Here is a 20,354-nt window from a genome sequence, read left to right as displayed (position 1 = left end):
TCGCCTTGAACAAAAAGAACTCAGGAGCAGTGCCCAGAGCCTGGGGGTTCCAGCCCCATGACTGACAAAAACTAACACCCCAAAACCCCTAGTGATGTGCAGACTTTGATCTTCAGTCAAAATATGAAACAACACATTGTTCAATGCAGATGTATGCTGCAAGTTTAAGTTGCTGTGGCCCCATAAATGTTTGCATCTTCACTGCTCCAGGCAGCCGCAGCTTCTAGTACATTCTAGAAAGTACCTGCTGAAGCACAAGCTTCAGTACTGAAGCCGAAATCAAGGATATGAAAATACCATGCAACCAATGAAAAGCAACAGCAATGCAAAGAACAGAGTCTTGAGAAGATGGAAATGAAGGGGCACCTTTAAAAAAAAAAACAACACAAAAACACACTCTCTAGGTGAGCCAGCACTCTGTAAAGTTCCTGATAAAGCACTCCTGACCCACCTCCATCAGTGAAGTGGGACAATGTGGGGGCCTCTGTCTCTACGACCAAAACCAGGGGAGAAAAAAAAAATCTGGCCATGAGTTTTGCCATCTTACCTTGTAGGAGAGTGAGGTGAGTAGGTGAGCAATGTTCTGAACTGCGCCGTGGTTAAATAAAATTGTTTGATGATCTGGCCCCTGTAAGAAGAAGGGAGAATACAACATGTTAACCAAAGTCATGTTTCGCTCCATGAAGAAAAACTCCATTTATGACTGCATACAGTTCTCAGTTACCCCTAGAAAAAGTCAACCCCAAAAGAGCAGAGTGGACCTTGTTTTAGTCCTGAAGGGGAGAGCAGGGCGCCGAGAAGCTAGTCCTCGGCAGTCACTGCACAGAGCCCCATTGGAGCCGCAGAGTCGCTGTGAACTCGGTGCTTCATGGGCAGAGCCCAGCCCTAGGCCTGGGAGACCAGACAGCGGTGCTGCCATTCTTCGAACTGGAGTCTGATGGGCTTCATCAGAGGGATCGCGAACCAACTGCGAGAGAACCTCACCAACCACACCACACCACACCAGGACAGTTTCAGGCCTACAACACTCTGTAACTGTGATGGGAATGTGCTTCCTCTCACTTTTCCTTCGAAAATGGGTACTTCTTAGAATAGGAAGTTATGGAGATAGGAAAATAAAAATATTTTATTTTTCATCAACTATTCTGTACTCATCAATGTCACAACGATCTTCCAAGTGGCAGAAGTGAAGTGTTCATGTAAAGCTTTAATGGTGCCACAACTCTAATGTATTTTATGGCCAATCTCATTCAAGGCATCCATGAGAAGTCTACTGAAGCCAGGGCAGGGAAGATATCAAATGACTTTAATCAGAAGAGAACAAAACATATCATGAAAAGGCAGGCTAGTTATCTGGCCAGGAAACTCTGTTGAGACTCTTAGCTCCAATTAATCAGCAAAAAGAAGCTCTAAGTAGAGCTGTGGCTCAAGTGGTAGAGTGCCAGCCTTGAGCAAAAGAGCTCAGGATCGTGCCTAGGTCCTGAGTTCAAGACTGGCATACACACATAAAACGGTACCTACAACTGCACTTGTATATGTACTCTCATCTCTGGAAGAACACAGAAACAAGGCACGTATGGGTCTTACTTTGCAGCAGTGTGAGAAGATCTGACAGATGTACTCCTGGGTGTAGCGGGACCTGCTCAGCAGCGCCATGAGGTGTGGTATTACTGTGGCATCCTGGAGAGGAAGGGAGGGAGAGGACAGTAACGAGGAACTTAGGTACTGCGCATACACCCTTTGTACGTATACTTCAACTCATATCTTATGGGCAGTCAAACAAGTCTGTTTAGGGGACGAGGTGAAAGGAAAGTAAGATGGCCATCTGCTCATGCAAAAACCAAGGAAAAGGGTTCAATATTCATCCTTGAAACCAATAAAAGCAAGTAATTCTCCCTTCCCATAATCAGCCTATGTTCTCACAATAAAGTACCATCACTGTAGTAAGACTCATCAGAATCAGTGCTGAAATGGAGGTGACCGCTATGATAGGGAAGGTAAGCAGCATATAAGGAAGAACTACTGTGTAGAAATAAAACGTGACGATTTTCATCTTGAGGTGCTTTGGTAAGTGCCAGTAATGACTACAATCTCTCACAATAACTGTAGCTGGCTATTTTCAATCTGCATTAGTCAAGATAATTTAGAGGATTAGTCCTTCTTACCTAAAGCCCCAAACCGGCCCACTGTTGACACAGGCTGGCCTAGGAAAAAAAACCAAAACCTCCCCAAGGATCCCCTAGGAGTTTCCTTTTATTTACCCTACAGAAGAAGGGACAGGGCGAAAGGGAGTTTTAGCCTGAACCACAGATGGCAAAGGAGACTTGCATCCAGCATCCCAGACCACGCTTGTCCTCCACCCATGCAGACTCCCAGAAGCTGTTTAGCAAATCTTGCCCTGTGGTTTGAGAAAGGATCTAAGTCTGCATCCTAACTAGCTACGGAACAAGACTGATCCTTCTAGTCCAAAGGCCTTCACAGAAGACAAGAGGACGAGAAAAGAATGCCCCACGTATGCAAAAGCTACTGAGTGGCAAAGACAGGAGGCATCTCATCCCATGTGCTGTCCTAAGCAGAGAGAGAAAAAAAACTTAGGAAACCTCAAAAGTAAGTCAGGTAGTCAGTGCTCAGAAAGCAGAGAAGATGAAAGAGCAGTTCCTCCGGCAGAAAGCAGGGAGGCAGGGACAACCACACCGCAGGCAACTGAGAGGCGGGCAGAAGACTCCCAGTGCTCCCAGCACCTCGCCCCCTCCTGTTCTCCATAGCTCTCTCATGCGTCTGCACGCATTTCCACAGCTCCATCCCAGTTCACACACGCTCCCTTCTCTGTCAACTGAGCCAAGGTATCCGCAGTTCACAGATGACTAAATAAGACTCAGAACAGTTACATAACTGCCCAAAGTTACCCATCCAATAATGAGGACTTCAAACTACAAGTCCTGCCCATTTCTGACTAGACAGCCTCATCTCTAGTGACAGTCTACAGCTGGCCTGCACACACTCTAACCCAGTCGTGAGCACTGAAACATGGCGGTTCTCAGGCCCATCCCACACCACCCAACCCTTGTTAGGATTCTCCAGTGTCTCCAGGGAATAAAAAGTGACATGGCCTGTAATTTAGATGATCTCATCGTCTAAATTCACCCTCTCTGGGGCTTTATTAGTCTCATTTAAAAAAATAGAATGAAATAAAAGCCATGCGCCAGTGGTTCACGCCTATCATCCTAGCTACCCAGGAGGCTAAGATCTGAGGATCACAGTTCAAAGCCAGCCAGGGCAGGAAAGGCCATGAGACTCTTATCTCCAATAAACTACTCAGAAAACTGAAGTGGCGCTGTGGCTCAAGTGGTAGAGTGCTTGCCTTGAGCTGAAGAGCTAAGGGATAGCGCCCAGGCCCAGAGTTCAAACCCTGTGACCAACAACAAAAAAAAAAGTTCAATTGGCCTAGATTAGAGTCTTCCAAGTTACGCACTACAACCCATTGGTAGGATAAGGATGGGTCTGGAGCAGTTAGAAAAAGCAAGTGAAAGGTGACCGATGGCCGACGCACAGCGAGCTCACCGTATAGAGCAGCTCCTCGGGCGTGACGGGGCTGGTGAAGATGGTGCGGAGGCATCGGAGGCACGCTTCGATGAACTTCAGGTCTGGAGACAACAGTCCTGCGAGCAGAGCCGACGCGTGAGGCTTACCTCTCCCCGGGTGACACGCTACGACTCGACAAGCCCACTCTGACCTTTCTGCGGCTTCCCTTACCCACCTTGCAGTAAGGCAGGGATGATATGGCAGTCCAGGAGAGACTTGACGTTGTTCTCAGTGCCCATGGCGAGACTTCCTAACACCACCGCGCATTCTGCCTTCAGCTCTGTGCTTGAAGCTTCTTGCTGAAGCAAATACAACAATCTACAAAGAAGGGGATTGGGAAAGAGATGAGAAAACCAGAGTTAATGCGATAAAGCAACACGTGGTAGGAGACTAACATTACCTCCCCCAGGGGGGAAAACATGGCTGGCTGCACTCATCTGACCCTCTGTAGACAATCAGGCACCAGTGGCTCAAGGCTGTAATCCTAGCTACTCAGGAAGCTGAGATCTGAGGATCACCGTTCAACGTCCAGCCCAGTGAGTGAAGTCCCCGTGTCCAATCAACCACTTAAAAACTGGAAGTGGACCTGTGGCTCAAAGTTGTAGAAAAAGCTCAGGGGCAGTGCCTAGGCCCTGTGGAGTTCAAGTCCCACAACTGAAAAAAAGAGAAGCATCTGAAAAGATCTAGGAGATCTTTTTTTTTTTTTTTTTTTCAGTTTCAACAAAAGAGCTTAACAGGGTATACACCAGAAGTCTGTGTACAGTGGTCTCGGTGGAAACAGTGCCATAGCCGCATTGCCTGCTTCTCCCTCCCCAGGGGAGTCGCTCAGAATGCAAAGACTCTCACTGCCAAGTTCTGTCGGGTCTGAACTTCAAAGTGGAAATGGAGCCTAAGTCCACACCGGTAGTGATGAGACTGCAGAGCTGAGGCCCCGAGAAGCTCTTCAGGCAAGGAAAGCTCTCTCTTCTAACTCTCCCGTGTAGGGAATGAGAAAATCCTCCCATTTCTGCTCCAGTCCAGCTTATCAAATTAGTCCTCCCCAAATCCCAGTCCTCCACAATTTAAGACAAGTTCAGAATAACACTCCAGCATTCTGACCTTACATGTGTGCACCATGCATGCATGTCTACATATAACATGTGAGTTTTTTGCATAGTGTGAAAGAAGACAGTTTTTCAGTAGAGTACTTGTCCAGTATGTGACAGGGAGCCAAGCTTCTAGTCAAGTTTTATGGAGAGAATGATGGAAGGGGGACACGGATCAGAAAGCGTTGAACGCATAATTTGACATGTTGAATTGAAACCCTTTGTGCAACTATTTAAATATAATATAAAAATAAGTTTATTAAAATATTAGAGATAGAACAGAATATTTAGCTGTCTATCCATCCAGAGAATATGTATATAAAATAAATCTAAATCCTCAGAAAGGGGAGGAGGGTCAATAATATTCCTGAATTCCCAGAGTATTAATAGAATCATTTCTTTCTTTTTTTGCCAGTCTTGGGGCTTGAACTCAGGGCCTGGGCACTGTCCCGAGCTCCTTTCACTCAAGGCTAGCACTCTACTTCTTGAACCAGAGCACCACTTCTGGCCTTCTCTGTGTATGTGGAGGAACCCAGGGCTTCATGCATGCTAGGCGAGCACTCTACCACTAAGCCACATTCCCAGCCCCATTCCTGAGCTTCATTTGCTCAAGTCTAGCACTCTACCATTTGAGCCACTTCTGCTTTTTGGTGGTTAATTGGAGATAACAGTCTCATGGACGTTACTGCCCTGGCTAGCTTTGAACGTCAATCTTCAGATCTCAGCCTCCTGAGCATCTGGGAATATAGGTATGAGCCACAATCATTTCTCATTCTACTTGCTGGCATGTGTATGTAATGTACATATACAACACATATTACAACCATATGATATAAATAGGCTATATATACAGATTTCCTTAAAGATAATCCAGATACTTCAAAGCATATCTTTTTTTTTTTTTTGGTCTGGTGGTGGGGCCCAAACTCTGGGCCTGGGCGCTGTCCCTCAGCTCTTCAGCTCAAGGGGAGCACTCTACCACTTGAGCCACAACGCCACTTCTGGCTTTTTTCTTTTTTCTTATGTGGTGCTGAGGAATCGAACCCAAGGCCTCAGGCATGCAAGGCAAGCCTCTACCACTGAGCCACCTTCCCAGCCCCAAAGCATATCTTTTAAATAAAAGGATTTATTTTAAAAATAGGAAAGACAATACAAAATCAAAGGAGCATTCTGACTGGCAGTTAGGAGCTGCATTAGGAACTTAGGAAGAATGGCAGAAAGGAAGTTAGAAGCAAACAGACCTTGGGACAGCTCCTAAAACGATGAGGTTGGCTTTCTGCTTGTTGTTTCCAATGACAGCATTTTTCATGTCTCTGAATGAAGGGAAAGAAAAGAGGATGACGTATACTGACACGACACATTGTAGAGAGAGGGATTCACTCCACCTGCATGCCACATCTTGGATTGGCAAGTGTGGAGCACTGACCACCTGGTGTGTGACAGGGAAGGGACAGTGCTAGGCGCTCAGTGACCAGAGGTGCGTGTGTGCTTGCGTGCATGCGTGTGTGAATGATAGCTATGTGGAGAGGGAGAGCAACTACTGAGTTGCTGTAGGGAGGCCCAGCGTCCTGAACATAAAGAAGTACAGGCCACCTTCAACACCCAATTCAAACCAGCAGCCTTTGAACATATGGGACTTGTTTCAGGGGATACTCCGCCTACTTTTCCTCTCTTTCTGACTTCAGTCAGACGACTTCCTGTGATTCCCTTTCATCTGCTTTACTGTCTATGAGCCGCATGCCTTTGAGGTTTGCTCTGCTGGTTTTGTTTTTTCAATGGCTGCCTTCGGATTTCAGGACATCCTTTAATGAATTGGGACTTTCTCGTGGAGCCACACTGGCCAACAGGGCCTGCAGGGCGCTTCCATCTCCCCGCCTTTCTTTGGGCTCCTAGGAAGGTCTCAAACTTTATTTGTGCACTGGTTAGAAACAACAGAGTACATTGTACTAGTTTGGCTTTACGCAGCCAAGTATCTTTTAGGCAGATTAAGCTATTTTAAACATTTTCCCTGTTCTCCTATATTGGCCAGTATGTTTATTCTAGCCACATGGGGCTCTTTAGCTTTCAGGGAGAAAACTACAGTAAGAATACCTAAGCTCACGATGGGAGAAACATCAACCCCACCCCTCCTAACACAGTGCCTTAAAAACCCTCTCCTCGTTGGTCAGATCTGCTGAATCCCGGACACGGCACTTCCCACCCCTGCGGATGCTGCTTTCCTTCCCAGCCTCACAGCTAGTCCTTTATGCTCTCTTCTTCCCTTTCTCTTATGGCTTCTTTCTGTCTGTTCCAAATGCAGCTCATTCGTTTGCCTAGCAGCTACCTACTCATAGTCTACGTTGTGCCAGGTGCCACCGTGGGTACTCTAATCTAGAACCCTCAGCTCTAGTGTTTCCCCGGTCTCCTCATTCTTCCTAAACTGAAATAAGGTGTCTGCCCCATGATCCCATTCCAAACATAGGAAATAGGAATAAATTAAATGTTTTTATAGACAAAAAAATACACACACACACACACACACCTGAACCAATTTACCAGTTCTCTTGATAGTTTTACCAAAAAAAAAAAAAAAAAAGATAAGAAGAAGGTAGCCAACCTGCTAAAAAGTTAAATGCAGACTGAAGAAAACACAATTAGTAATATGTACCTTGCAGCTGGGTGCTGGTGGCTCATACCTGTAATCCTAACAACTAAGGAGGCTGAGATCTGAGGATCACAGTTCAAAGCCAGCCCAGGCAGGGAAATCTGCAAGATTATCTCCAATTAATCACCAAAAAGCCAGAAGTGGAGGTGTGGCTCAGGGGTAGAGCACTAGCCTTGAGCTGAAAAAGCTCAGGAACAACGTCCAGGCCCTGAGTTCAAATTCAGAACCAGAAGGGGAAAAAAAGAATTCTTGCTTTGGCTTTAACAGGTTAAGCTGCCTATGATAGAGAGCAAATAAATTCCATTCAGTGTTACAAGGGGAGGATAGCAGATCACTTCTATGAACAAGCTAAAACTAAAAGAGAAAATAATCATAATTCTCCAGGGCTCTAGCAAATCTAAGGACAGTGTAGTCTGTCTGTCCGTCCCTCCCTCCATCACACATCTGTCATCCTCATCCTCTCGTCTGAGCTTACATCACTGTTACATCCTCCAGAAAGATGACCGCCACACCTCCGGCTTCTCTGTGAAAATACACCTGTCACTTTGTTACAACCGAAGTCTGCTCCCCTTTAAAGGCAAGAAAAGTAAATCTGACCTGGAAGTATCAGAGAAATTCCTACCAATGGATCATTACTTGTCGTGATTCTAGAAAATGGGCCACAGAGAAATACGCACCTTTGTAAAAGGCAAACTCAACCATCACACAAGACAGGAGGAGCACAGCAAAACTCAGTGAGATCGCTGTGTAATTACCTTTAACTTTACAATATGCTATCATCCTCACCACAGCCCTGAGGAGCATCAACTCCGCTGGGGCAGACAAGGAGGGCACGGCTAGCTGTGGAGGTGCTTTCAGAACCCGTATTCACTGACAGCCAATCCTCTGAAGCCACAGCTACCATACTAGATGATTATTCCATTACCTTCAACACATCAGGCCTTATAATAAACTTGACAGAAAATGAAATTTGGTAGATTCATTTGCTTTGCTCTTTATATGTGTGTCTTTTAGTCAGACATGTTTTCCCCAGATCAAAGGAACACAATCTCACAATCTCTTCCTTTTTTTTTTTGTTGGTTGTGGAACTTGAACTCTGGGCCTGGGCGCTGTCCCTCAGGTCTTCAGCTCAAGGCAACAGCTCTACCATTTGAGCCACAACTCCACTTCCTGCTTTTTCTGTGTATATGGTACTGGGGAATGGAATCCAGGGCCTCATGCATGCTAGACAAGCACTCTACCACTGAGCCACCTTCCCAGCCCAAGAACTTATCTCTTGCCAATCAACTTGAATGTCAGGGGAAGGGGATGCTCTAGTTAAATTACTGCAATTCAACCATTTGATTTTGAGCTCAGCACGGTACTAGGCACTGGAAAGCATACAGAAACACCGTTCACAGGACCTGTTCTGAAGTATTCACAGTCTTCTTAGAGAGACAGAGGCAACACAATGTAAGGCAGGGCTGGGTTATCACAGAGTGCTCACAAGACTAAGAAACCAGATGCTAAGTGACCCAGACAGATTTCTACGGCAATGGTAAAGAACCAACACAATCCCAGGAAAGTAGATGCAGAGGGAAAAGCAGAATACAGCCCATTTCTGAGCAATGCGAGGATCCTGGACTGAACTACTTACCCAGCCCAAGGAAGTGAACGTGCTTTCCATCAAAAACCCAAGTCAACTTAGAGAGTTACTGTTTACTTTTACACTATGTTTACTTTTACTATGTACACTAAGTGCAAGGGAAAAAGGCTTGGAAATTGACAGTAATTTAGTTCATTCTTATAAATTACAATGTGATACGTATACTTGGAGCATAAATAATTTTAGATACAGTTCTGATCTATATCAAAAAAAAATCACAAAATGCTGTAAATATTTAAGTCTTTCTACAGTATCTATGGTTCCTTAATAAAGAGAACAGCTGGGCGCTGGTGGCTCACGCCTGTCATCCCAGCTACTCAGGAGGCTGAGATTTGAGGATCCTGGTTCAAAGCCAGCCTGGGCAGGAAAGTCCGTGAGATCATATCTCCAATAAACCACTCAGAAAACCAGAAGTGGCACTGTGGCTCAAGTGATGGCGCATTTTCCTTGAGCTGAAGAGCTGACAGACTGTGCCCAGGCCCAGAGTTCAAGCCCCAAGACCAATACATAAACAAACAAACAAACAAACAATTAATTTGGGGGCTTAAAGGCATGGCTCAAGTGGTAGAGAAATTGCCTAACAAGCACAAAACCCTAGTACTAGCAAAACCACAACAAAACAATACAAAACAAAGAGGACAATTCTGAAAATTAAACCCTGGCTCAGAAATTAGGGTGTCTATTATAAAACTACTTTATCAATATAAGATTCCATATCAATTTACATTTTCCAAAATCAAAGTGTAGAGTAGCTACATTAATAAGTACCCAAGCACCCAAACACTTTTGAGGCCTATTATTCTTTAACTCTACCTAATAATGTCTAGTGAACATCAAAAAATATATTAGAACATTATGGAATAATGAGAAGTCTACAGATATAAAAAAGGCATATACTAAAATACATAAATACATAGCTACTTGTGGTATTCACAATATTACACTTATACACACCCAGATTGCTAGTGTATTTAAGCAAAAATTACAGAAACTTGATGTAATAAATTCTAGATAACCCTGCCTCTCTTTTAACCATAGTTTTCTGAGCAGATCTGGTTTAGAACATACTGTTTTAAATAAGCAGGACTCAAACTGCTACATCTGGTGTTAAATGTTCTTTGTATGTATTTATTGTGTATATTTATTAGATGAATAACAAATCTTTGATAGCACTAGGGTTTGAACTCAGGACTTCCCATTAATTAGCTTGCTTACTCAGCTCAGACTGCTTGAGTTGGGCCTTCTGCTGGTTATTTAGAGATGGAGTCTGGTGGAATTTTCTCCCCAGGCTAGTCTCAAACTGTAATTCTCAGATTTCAGTCTCCTGAGTCGTTATGATTACAGGTGTGAGCCACTAGCACCCAATAAGGAAATAAGTTTTTAGGATATTAACCTAGAATTATGTTAAAACTATTTAACTTAAAAGTTTCAAAAAGCGGGGCTGGGAAGGTGGCTCAGTGGTAGAGCACTTGCCTTGCATGCCTGAGGCCCTGGTTTCGATTCCTCAGCACCACATAAGCAAAAATAAAAAGCCGGAAGTGGCGCTGTGGCTCAAGTGGTAGAGCGCTAGCCTTGAGCTGAAGAGCTGAGGGACAGCGCCAAGGCCCAGAGTTCAGGCCCCACGACCGGACACCCCCCCCCCCCAAAAAAAAAAAGTTTCAAAAAGCCTCATGCTTTGTGATAGGAACTTGTTTCTTTAGCTCAGGCAGGAAGATATATGTCCATAGTCTATTGAAATCTTAGGCACTTCATTTTCTAGAATCGGAAAACTAAATAATTATTATGAAACCAACCTCTTCAGTAGATTAAAATTCCTACCCCACCCCACCCCTTTTTTTTTTTGGTGCCAGTCCTAGCTAGGGCTTGAACTCAGGGCCTGGGCGCTGTCCTTGAGATTCTTTTGCTCAAGGCTAGCAATCTATCACTAGAGACTCAGCACCACTTCTGGCTTTTGTGATTAACTAGAGATAAGAATCTCACAGACTGGCTGGGAAGTTGGCTCAGTGGTAGAGCGCTCGCCTTGAGCTGAAGAGCTGAGGGACAGTGCCCAGGCCCAGAGTTCAGGCCCCACGACCGGACCCAAAAAAACAAAACAAAAAAAAAAAAGAATCTCACAGACTTTCCTGACTTTGGAGCTTTCAGCAAGTCAGAAGACCTATGGCCATGGTTGGTACTATGTGGCTGGTAATATTAACTAACATTGGAAGAGAGGAAGGGGACCAGCTTGCTCAAGTCCAAATGCATCTGCTCACAACCCTGCTCTGTGCACCCCTGTCCCGGAACAGCTCAGGCCTTTAGTCCTGTGTGTTTCCCAGTTCCATGAGAAGCCTTAGGCTAGACCTAAGCTAGGCAGCCTCTTTACAACTCTCGTGTGAATTGTAGCTGGGGTGCTGAATGGCAAAAGGAGGGACAAGTCACCTTTGCATCTCATGGTTTCCTATCTGTCCGGCTTTATTTGTGTAAAGTATAAGCCCCTCCAGTAGTTGCTTTAAAATGTTTCCTCTTATTAAACAACATGGAAATTTTGGAGAAAAGGGCATGTAGGTTATTAAGAGTTTATCTAAATTTCTAATGACTGACTGCTTTCTCAATTCTGGTATTTCAGACATCACTTGGAAATCTAATAATTGGTGAGTTAACTAAAAATAAAGCAAAACAAAAGCAAAAACAAAAAGAACTAACAAGATTTACCAGCTTATTCTCCCCTTGGCTTTCCAGTTACAAAACTGCAATTTTATTCTCTTCTTTTGTGGCTATTGAAAGCAGCAAAAGCATTCTCCAAAGGAAATTCTTTTATTTATTTTTTGAATGTGAAACAAGTATTCTGGGGGCGGGAGTGGGAGGGTGGCAGGGAAGAAGCTAATCAATCAGATCAGCTATAACTATCCAACAGACAAATCTTTTATAATAAAATACGAAAAGGCTCAAATGACAGTCTTTCCAAAAAGAAGCCAAATGGAGGAAAAGAGTTATAGCCCTGCATTTACAGAAGTATAGTAGGTAGCAGATTAAAACAAAACAAACAAGACTTTTTGAAAGACTCTTAAATACATACTACTTACATGACACCTTGTAGAACTTTCTGGGGATCAGGGTCAAATAGCCTGTCAACATAGTGGCGACTGCTAGCTGTTACTTCCTAGAAAGTAGGGGAGAAATGATGACATCTGAAGCCATGCATATCAAAATTCACAGCCCCACCCCCAACAGCAACCAGCTATATCATCTACCTAAAGGAAGGTGCATAGATTCCTACTGAAGACTTCTTACTGCCTTCTCCTCTCTGGAATATGCAGGCAAGGGGTTTCTTTCTTGAAAGAACTGCAAACGGCAGTGTTCCCTTCAAGATGTCAAAGATCAGTATTTTTTTTCCCAAGAGCACCCCATATCAAAAAAAAAAAAACAAAGTCCACGGAATTACTGCAAATATTGAAACTGAAACTGGCAGAAGAGTTTAGGAAATTAACATATCAAAACTTTGTTCATTTAAAAGCTAAAGGGGAAAAATACTAAGGGTATTTCTGTAGCTACTTTACTAATTCATTCTGAGAAAAGCTTGGGAAGCATGACAAATGGCAAGTTGGAGAAGAAAGAAGACACCAAATCCCATTGGAACCTTAACCGGACAGTGAACTCACTCTGGTGAATCCGGGCAGAGAGTCTCCCTAGACTTAGGAAGCAAGCTTGCAGATACATGTCACATATGTATAAGTATTTTAATATAGAGGAATATAAGCTCAGTGCTGGTGACTCATGCCAGAAGTCCAACCTGCTCAGGAGACTGAGATCTGAGGATCTCAGCTGAAGCCAGCTTAAGCAGGAAAATTCCAAGAGACTTATGGAGAAAGACAGACAGACAGACAGACAGAAAGAGAGAGAGAGAGAGAAAGAGAGAGAGAGAGAGAGGAAGGAAGGAAGGAAGGAAGGAAGGAAGGAAGGAAGGATGGAAGGAAGGAAGGAAGAAAGGAAGGAAGGAAGGAAGGAAGGAAGGAAGGAAGGAAGGAAGCTGGAAGTAGAACCATGGCTCAAGTGGGAGAGCACTAGCTTTGAGAAAATTTAAACAAAAAAAAAAAAAGCTCAGGGACAGTCCAGGCTCTAAGTTCAAGGCCCAAGACTATACCAAAGAGAGAAAGGGGGAGGGGGCACACACGCACACAGACACATAGACACACAGACACACACGGGAAGGCGGGGGATAATTGATGTGACTTCTGTTTAGTATATACAGAGGATGGAGAATTTGTCCCTTGAACTGACTCAGAAAAAAATAAAAACTTCAGTAATAGAGTTGTCACACTTCTGTAAAGGAAAACAATTCAGAAATGGGCTGATTACAGGTCCAACAGAGCTATCTATCTAGTCTACACTAGATGAGGCTGGGTAAGTTGGAGAGTTAGAACAGAAAGAGTAACTGGAGCCAGGTAGTACGTGCCTATAATCCTAGCAACTGGGGTGTGTGGGGGTGGGGAGGGGTGAGGCAGAAGGATCTCAAGAAATTCAAGGCCAGATGGTTAAACTGTGTCTTCAAAAATGAAATACTAAAAACAAAATAAAACAAAACAAGGGAGATACTTACCTCCTTTTACTTGTATTTTGGGGTTATGGTTATTTGTTTACTTGGATGGCTAGCTCTTTTATATTTAGTTTCAATGTTGCATTATTTAAAACAAAGAGAATACACTAAAGCACCAGAGGAGAAGACTTTGTTGCCCACTTGCTTTCAGAAGTGGGCTAGAATACGCTCATACATTGCCACCCGTTAGCCATAAATCATCACCAAGAGGAAGTAACTTTTCCAGCATAGTCGGTAGAAGATGGAATACCAGCTTGAAACTCGGAGTTACAAAACAGTAGCTTTGGAGAACTGTACAAACTCTCGATTTGTGGCAATGAAGGGAACCCAAATCAGCGTTATGCTTTCCTTTTACACCCTCACTGGCAACTCAATTACTTTACCACTTCCAATATGAACCCCATGTATGAAAACCCAACAGTAGAAGGAAACAAGCCACGGGGACAGAAATCACTGTACCCACTACAGACCACTAAAGCACAAGGTCGTTTTCTTAACAGAACAGAATCAGAGTTGGAAGGACTCTTCCCAATTCCTTGCTGTGCAAACACATGCCTCTGATGATCTTCATCCAGAGGTCAGATCATTAAATCTTAAATAAAGGCCACAAGCAACAACACAAACATATCATGAAGCAATACATCAAGAGCAAAAGCTAGGGCACAGCAGGGGTGTGTGTGTGTGTGTGTGTGTGTGTGTGTGTGTGTGTGTGTGTGTGTGTGTGTGTGTGTGTGTGTGTGTGTGTGTGTGTGTGTGTGTGTGTGTGTGTGTGTGTGTGTGTGTGTGTGTGTGTGTGTGTGTGTGTGTGTGTGTGTGTGTGTGTGTGTGTGTGTGTGTGTGTTCTGTCAATCCGTTTTTTTTCCCCTTGGGTTTGTTTGTTTGGGGTATTTTTTCTTTTTTTTTAACAGTAAGTTCTAGGCTGGTCAAACTCTTAGCCTCTGTTCTGTTTGGTGGTGGATCTTGGTTTTACTGCTTCCTCTTTTCCGTTCCACAGCTCTACATCTCTAGCCTCTCAGTGTGGTTAGCAATCATGAAAAGGCTGAAAAACAGGTGTCTGAACAGCAACCCTGTTGCTCTGCATCTGGCTCATGGATGCCACTAGCCCCGGGAATCTGGAGCAAGGCAGTGCACTGAAGATGACAAGCAGAGCAGGCCCAATGTTTCTTCCTACTGTGACTGTGCTCGCTCTTCTGTGTCCCCTGCTAGTATTCGAAAACACAAGTCTGCCCAAGACCAAGGCAGCACTGAGGAGGAGTCACTAGCTGGGAGAAGTCAGGGAGGAAGGCTTTGCCGCAAGGTGAGTGACACCAGGAAGGACAGAGAAAAACAAACAAGCCAATGTTAGGATCTTAGCTCCAGGACATGTGAACCAACATGCTTACACATCAGCAAGTGTATTTGCTGCTGGCTGTGCAGAAGAAGGGTACACACCTCCAAAGAGAAGACAGCTCAGGAAAGCCAGGGCCAGCAAACACCTCTCACAAGCCTGATGCAGCCAAGTGAGGCTACTTGGGTGCCACTGTGGTGTTGTGCCAGCCCACAGTTTAAGTTACCTTAGTGCTCAACACTGAGATTGCGCAACAGAGAGACCCCTTGCCAACTCTCCCGGTACACTTTGGGAGTGATATTGGGCCCGCTGCCTTGTAACTAAAAAGGCTTTATTTATTTGCTCTGACTCTTTAACAGGCAGCAATAGCCTATGGCCTTGGAGCTATCCATGGTGCTTGGGCCCGATCTAGCCGCTGCCACTGGCTTTCCTATCATAGTGCCCCTCTAAGGGGCTACCTGACGCACCATCTGCACTGCAATAACCACCATCAGGAGCCACTTCATACCCAGGGCCCCCCCCACACCATCTGTTAACACAAAGCCCTTTCTGTGGGCGTGACATCTTCATGGGAGATGGCTAGCATATTCTGAACCAAAAAAAAAAAAAAAAAAGGAAGGGTCTTGAGAACCAAACCCCACACAACACCTTGTATAAATCTTTAAGTTGTCTTGTGATACTTTGATTCCCGTCCTCCTAGACTTAAAATTGCGTTTTGGCTCAGCATATGCTGAGTTAAAGGTATTAATTCAGAACTAATGCTGGGATTCAAGTACCCACAGCTCCTTAAAGTTATATATGTTTGTTCTGATGAAGAGGATGTGGAGCGGCATACCCGGGAAGGGCTAAGAACCAGTAATCTATAAATGTGTCAGCAGACGAGACCACATACATGGCCAAAGAGAGAAAATTTCTGGGTGCCGTACCCCATCAAGACAATGCTCATGGCTCTTCCTTTTCCTTGGTCTTCTTATCCCATCAGTCATCATGCACATTCAAGCTGAATAAAAAAAAATTTGAACCCTCCTCCCTGACCAGGGCAAAAGATGCTAATATTCTGTAATAATTTTCCCGGTGGCAAGCATCTCCAAATATTAACAGGTCCCATGGACTGGAAATGCTTTTATATCACAATTTATTTTCCAATATAAAGCACACTCCTACTATCCTCCTTCCCAAATACCCCTGTTATGAATATACCAAAGAACCTAACTAGTTCTTTATTCTTTTCAGTTTATGGAATGATGTCAAAATGAAAAGGTTGAGGAGCACTCCTGCAAAGCTGACCTCCAGTGGAATGCCTTTCATTCCTATTCAAATGGCCCAGGGATCCTGGCAGGGTTCGGTGATAGCTCTGACTACCAGAAGGAAACAGGAATTTTGTTTTTGTCGAATAATACCCTCACCAGAACTCCACATGGCAAATGGTATTGTGAAACAACCGCCAACTCAGAAATCGCGAAGATATAAGCCACAGGCTGGGGATGTGGTCAGTGGTAAAGCACTCATATAGTGCATCTGAAGCTCTTGGTTTATATTTACATACTGAGTATTTTAAAATTTAAAGACTGAATACACAGGCCTTTCTGATTCTTCATAGTTCAAGAGCCTTCCTCAATACTGGGCGTCTGAATCTAGGCGGCGATTTTACCTTAAAGACACAAGAGGGCCGGGCGCTGGTGGCTCACACCTGTAATCCTAGCTACTCAGGAGGCTGAGATCTGAGGATCCCGGTTCAAAGCCAGCCCGGGCAGGAAAGACCGTGAGACTCCTATCTCCAATAAACCACCAGAAAACCGGAAGTGGCGCTGTAGCTCAAGTGGTAGAGCGCTCGCCTTGAGCTGAAGAGCTGAGGGACAGCGCCCAGGCCCAGAGTTCAAGCCCCACGACCGACAAAAAAAAAAAAAAAAAAAAAAAGACACAAGAGGCCCTGAAGCACACAATAAGCACCCCGGATTCTTCAGACCCTGAAGAGAAGGAAGTTCCTCTCCTAACTCATGACCACCTGCTGATGTACGCTGTGCTTAGTGGTAGGGTAAACTAATACACATTTTTAAAGGTGCTCAACAGATTTCATTCTGTATTTATGATTAAAAGCCAAGGCTGAAGCAGACTTGGGTTTGTCAGTTGCCTATGTAAGAGAGCAAATCAATACGAAACAATAGGCAAAGCCAAACAAATACAACCAGCAAGAACCCAACGAACTCAAGTTCTATCAGGATTCTGAATAGCCTGTAGTTCTAATGGCTGCTTGTCAAAAAAAAAAAAAAAAAAAAAAGAGAGCAGACTGGCATTTGGAAGACTGTAGAGAAGGCAGTTTATTTAGCCTGACCTGTCTATATCAGCCTACAATGTGATCAAAGGCATATTTACCTTGCCACTCTCAAGCCAAACTCAATCCTCTTAACAAGGTCTTGCTTGCACGGGCATAAATTTTCAGTTTGTTAAGTCTTAATTTTCTTTTTAAAATTAGGTCTAATAATTCTTCACCAAATGGAAGATTCTGTGGATTTTTTCCTGTTTTATTCTAAAATTTTCACATTTTACAATCAAATCTATCATTCACTTTGAGTTACTTTTTGTGTAAGGTACAAGGTTGAGATCAAAGTTCTTTGGGGAGCCAGATACTCATGGAAGTAATCCTCGCTACTCAGAAGGCTGAGATCTGAGGATCACAGAGCAAAGTCAGCCCAAGCTGGAACTCTTATCTCCAGATAATCACCCAAAAGCCAGACGTTGAGGCGTGATTAAAGTGATACAGCATCAGCTTTGAGAGAAAACGCTAAGGGGGAGCATGAGACCCCAAGTTAAAACTTCAGTACTGGAACAAAAACAAAACACAATGAGGTTTTTTAGGGGAGGGAGTACAAACCCCAAATCTTACTCTACCACTGAACTATACCTGCAGAACCAAGTTTTTTTGTTGTTTTTGGTGGTACTACATTACTAGGATGGTATGCTAAGACCTAGCCATGCTTCCAGCCCTATTTTGCACTATTTTTAGGCTAGGGCCTTGCTTAGCACCCAGGAGAGTACCTGAGCAGCAATCCACTAACTTTCAGGCTTTCCCATGAGCCTAGGAACATAGCTGTGTGTCTAGTTTCTTATTGGTGAAGATGAAGTCTCATGGACTTTCCTACTTGGGCTGGCTACAAACCACGACCCCGCCTCCCAAGAATCTTAGGATGACAGGTGTGAGCCACTGCACCCAGCTCTGGGGTGGGGAGGGAGAGGTCTCACAAACTTTTCTACTGGGGCTGGATGCAAACCACAAGCCTCCCATTCTCAGTCTCCTCCTGTTCTCAGTACCCTGAGTCCCTGGGATTTCAGCACCAGCCACTAGTGCCCGGTCATCCATGTTCTTGTCTAACCTAGATTTAAAAGGATGGAACAATAACCTATACATCTGGAGAAAGTACTTGCCAATACCCATTGGTGTTCATATATATAGCTTTCAACAGTCAGCAATTAAAATGAACAGTCCAATTTGGAAGTGGGCCAAAAGATAGGAAGAAATATTTCACCAGAGAACGTACAGATGGCAAATAGGCAATGGAAAGATTTTTGAACATTACTAACTACTAGAGAAATAAATGCCAAGATAAGCTGGTGTCACACACCTGTTAGACCAGTTAACATGAAACATCACAACAGCACTGGAGAGGATGCAGAGAAGCTGGGTATCTTGACTGTTACCAGTGGGAATGTACAATGGTACCGCCACTCTGGAGAAGTTCATCAGATCCTTTGCACACTGAGCACACACTAACTGTGTGCCCTGCAAACTATACTTCTAGGCTCTACATGACTGCTCACAGCTGCTTATAATGGCCCAAATAGCAAACAACCAAAATGTCCAATAGATGAATGATTAAACTGGCATACGATGGGATCCCATTCCATATGATGGATGCTACTCAGCAACAACGATGGAACACACAAACACACCACTGATAGCACAAATAACACCTGTGCATGTGGTAACCTGGACATATTTCAAGAGCACTATGCTAAGTGACAAAAAGCCAATAACAAAAAGCCACGTTATATGATCCGGTATATGTAACATCATAGAAAATAGAACTACAGACATGGACAGCAGGTCTGTAGTTGTTAGGGGTTAATGATGGTCAAGGGGTAGAGAGGGTAGGTGTGACTAGACTATAAAGAAGTATTGGAGCTGGGCACTGGTGGCTCACGCCTGTAACCCTAGCTACTCAGGAGGCTGAGATCTGAGGATCACGGTTCAAAGCCAGCCTGGGCAGGAAAAGCCATGAAACTCTTATCTCCAATGAAACTACCAGAAAACCAGAAGTGGTGCTTTGGTTCAAGTAGTAGAGAGCTCGCCTAGAGCTGAGGGACAGCGCCCAGGTCCAGGGTTCAGGCCCCATGACAAAAAAAAAAAAAAAAAAAGGTGTTGGAAGGAGATCTCGTTGGGGGCAGGAGGGATGATAATGGTATTGTTTTCTACCTGGAATGGAGGTGGTCCATCCATGATGGACAGAAGATGCGCATGCTTACCCCAGTGGCTGAGTTCAGATACTGTACTGTTATAGAAGATGGAACCCATGGGGGAAACACCCAAAGAGCTCTTCATGAGCTCTTTGCTACTTCCAAAGGATCTATACTTCTTTCCAAACATAAAACAACCTGAAGTCTACAGAACCTGGGAGAACTTACTAATCTGTTGAAAGGGGTGAGGTTGTAATGCTGAACGCAAACCAGACAGAAAGAGAGAGATCACGGGGCTATCCACAAAGAGTTGGAGGGGGCCCAACTCCCAAAGCAGACAGTCCAACCAAGCATCAAGTACCTAGTATTGGTAGGACACAAGAGTTTAGGAAAGGCCAACAGATCACTTCTGAAGTAACTTACTCTCTAAGATAAGGCAGAATAATTATACACAGCCCTGAAAAAAACAGGCCCCTTTGCCTGGAAGTCTCATATGTCTTTTTTTTCTGTCTTTTCTTGGGCTCCCAGCTAAATGCCTTTTTTTGGGGGGGAGGGGGGCAGGGGGTCCGGTTGTGGGGCCTGAACTCTGGGCCTGGGCGCTGTCCCTCAGCTCTTCAGCTCAAGGCTAGCACTCTACCACTTGAGCCACAGCGCCACTTCCAGCTTTTTTTCTTTTTGTTTATGTAGTGCTAGGGAATCGAACCCAGGGCCTCTGGCATGGCAAGGCAAGCGCTCTACCACTGAGCCACCTTCCCAGCCCCTCAATGCCTCTTTTTGAGTGAAAACTTCCCTATTTCTGTAGGACTGTTGGATGTGAATTCTCCTTACCCTGATACTAACATCTCCAAGAAGACCTACTGTGTACCTCTCTAATACCATGCTTGGCAAAAATACCCAAAGCTCCAAATACATTAGAGGAAGAAAACCTGTTACACAAAGTTGTAATTCATACCACAGAAAGCAGCCAGTAAGTTACTGCAGTTTGGAAGAACCCAATGATCAACTTCAACCTGAGAAGGCAGTTTCTCTGAGAAAGATCATTCAAG

The 20,354-nt window shown here is 44.3% G+C and overlaps 1 protein-coding gene across 4 annotated transcripts in view; it reads right to left on the bottom strand.

Annotated features, from left to right (window-relative positions):
- Positions 1-20,354, bottom strand: part of Armc8 (armadillo repeat containing 8) — a 50,378-nt gene that overhangs the window by 27,119 nt on the left and 2,905 nt on the right. For 2 of the 4 annotated variants that reach the window (XM_070005481.1, XM_070005482.1), the window contains exons 2-7: positions 12,019-12,095; positions 5,909-5,980; positions 3,758-3,900; positions 3,562-3,659; positions 1,588-1,680; positions 548-628 (exon numbers count right to left, since the gene is read on the bottom strand). In XM_070005481.1, coding sequence (XP_069861582.1) covers positions 548-628; positions 1,588-1,680; positions 3,562-3,659; positions 3,758-3,900; positions 5,909-5,980; positions 12,019-12,095 — 564 coding nt within the window. The remainder of the gene's footprint in view (positions 1-547; positions 629-1,587; positions 1,681-3,561; positions 3,660-3,757; positions 3,901-5,908; positions 5,981-12,018; positions 12,096-20,354) is intronic. The other 2 variants (XM_070005483.1, XM_070005484.1) reach the window with 2 other exon arrangements.

Source organism: Dipodomys merriami, unplaced genomic scaffold (assembly GCF_024711535.1).
Source record: "Dipodomys merriami isolate MVZ:Mamm:240054 unplaced genomic scaffold, mDipMer1.0.p SCAF_68, whole genome shotgun sequence".
NCBI lineage: Eukaryota > Metazoa > Chordata > Mammalia > Rodentia > Heteromyidae > Dipodomys > Dipodomys merriami.
Note: the sequence above shows the minus strand (reverse complement) of the source record. Positions and strands in the feature narration are given on the sequence as shown.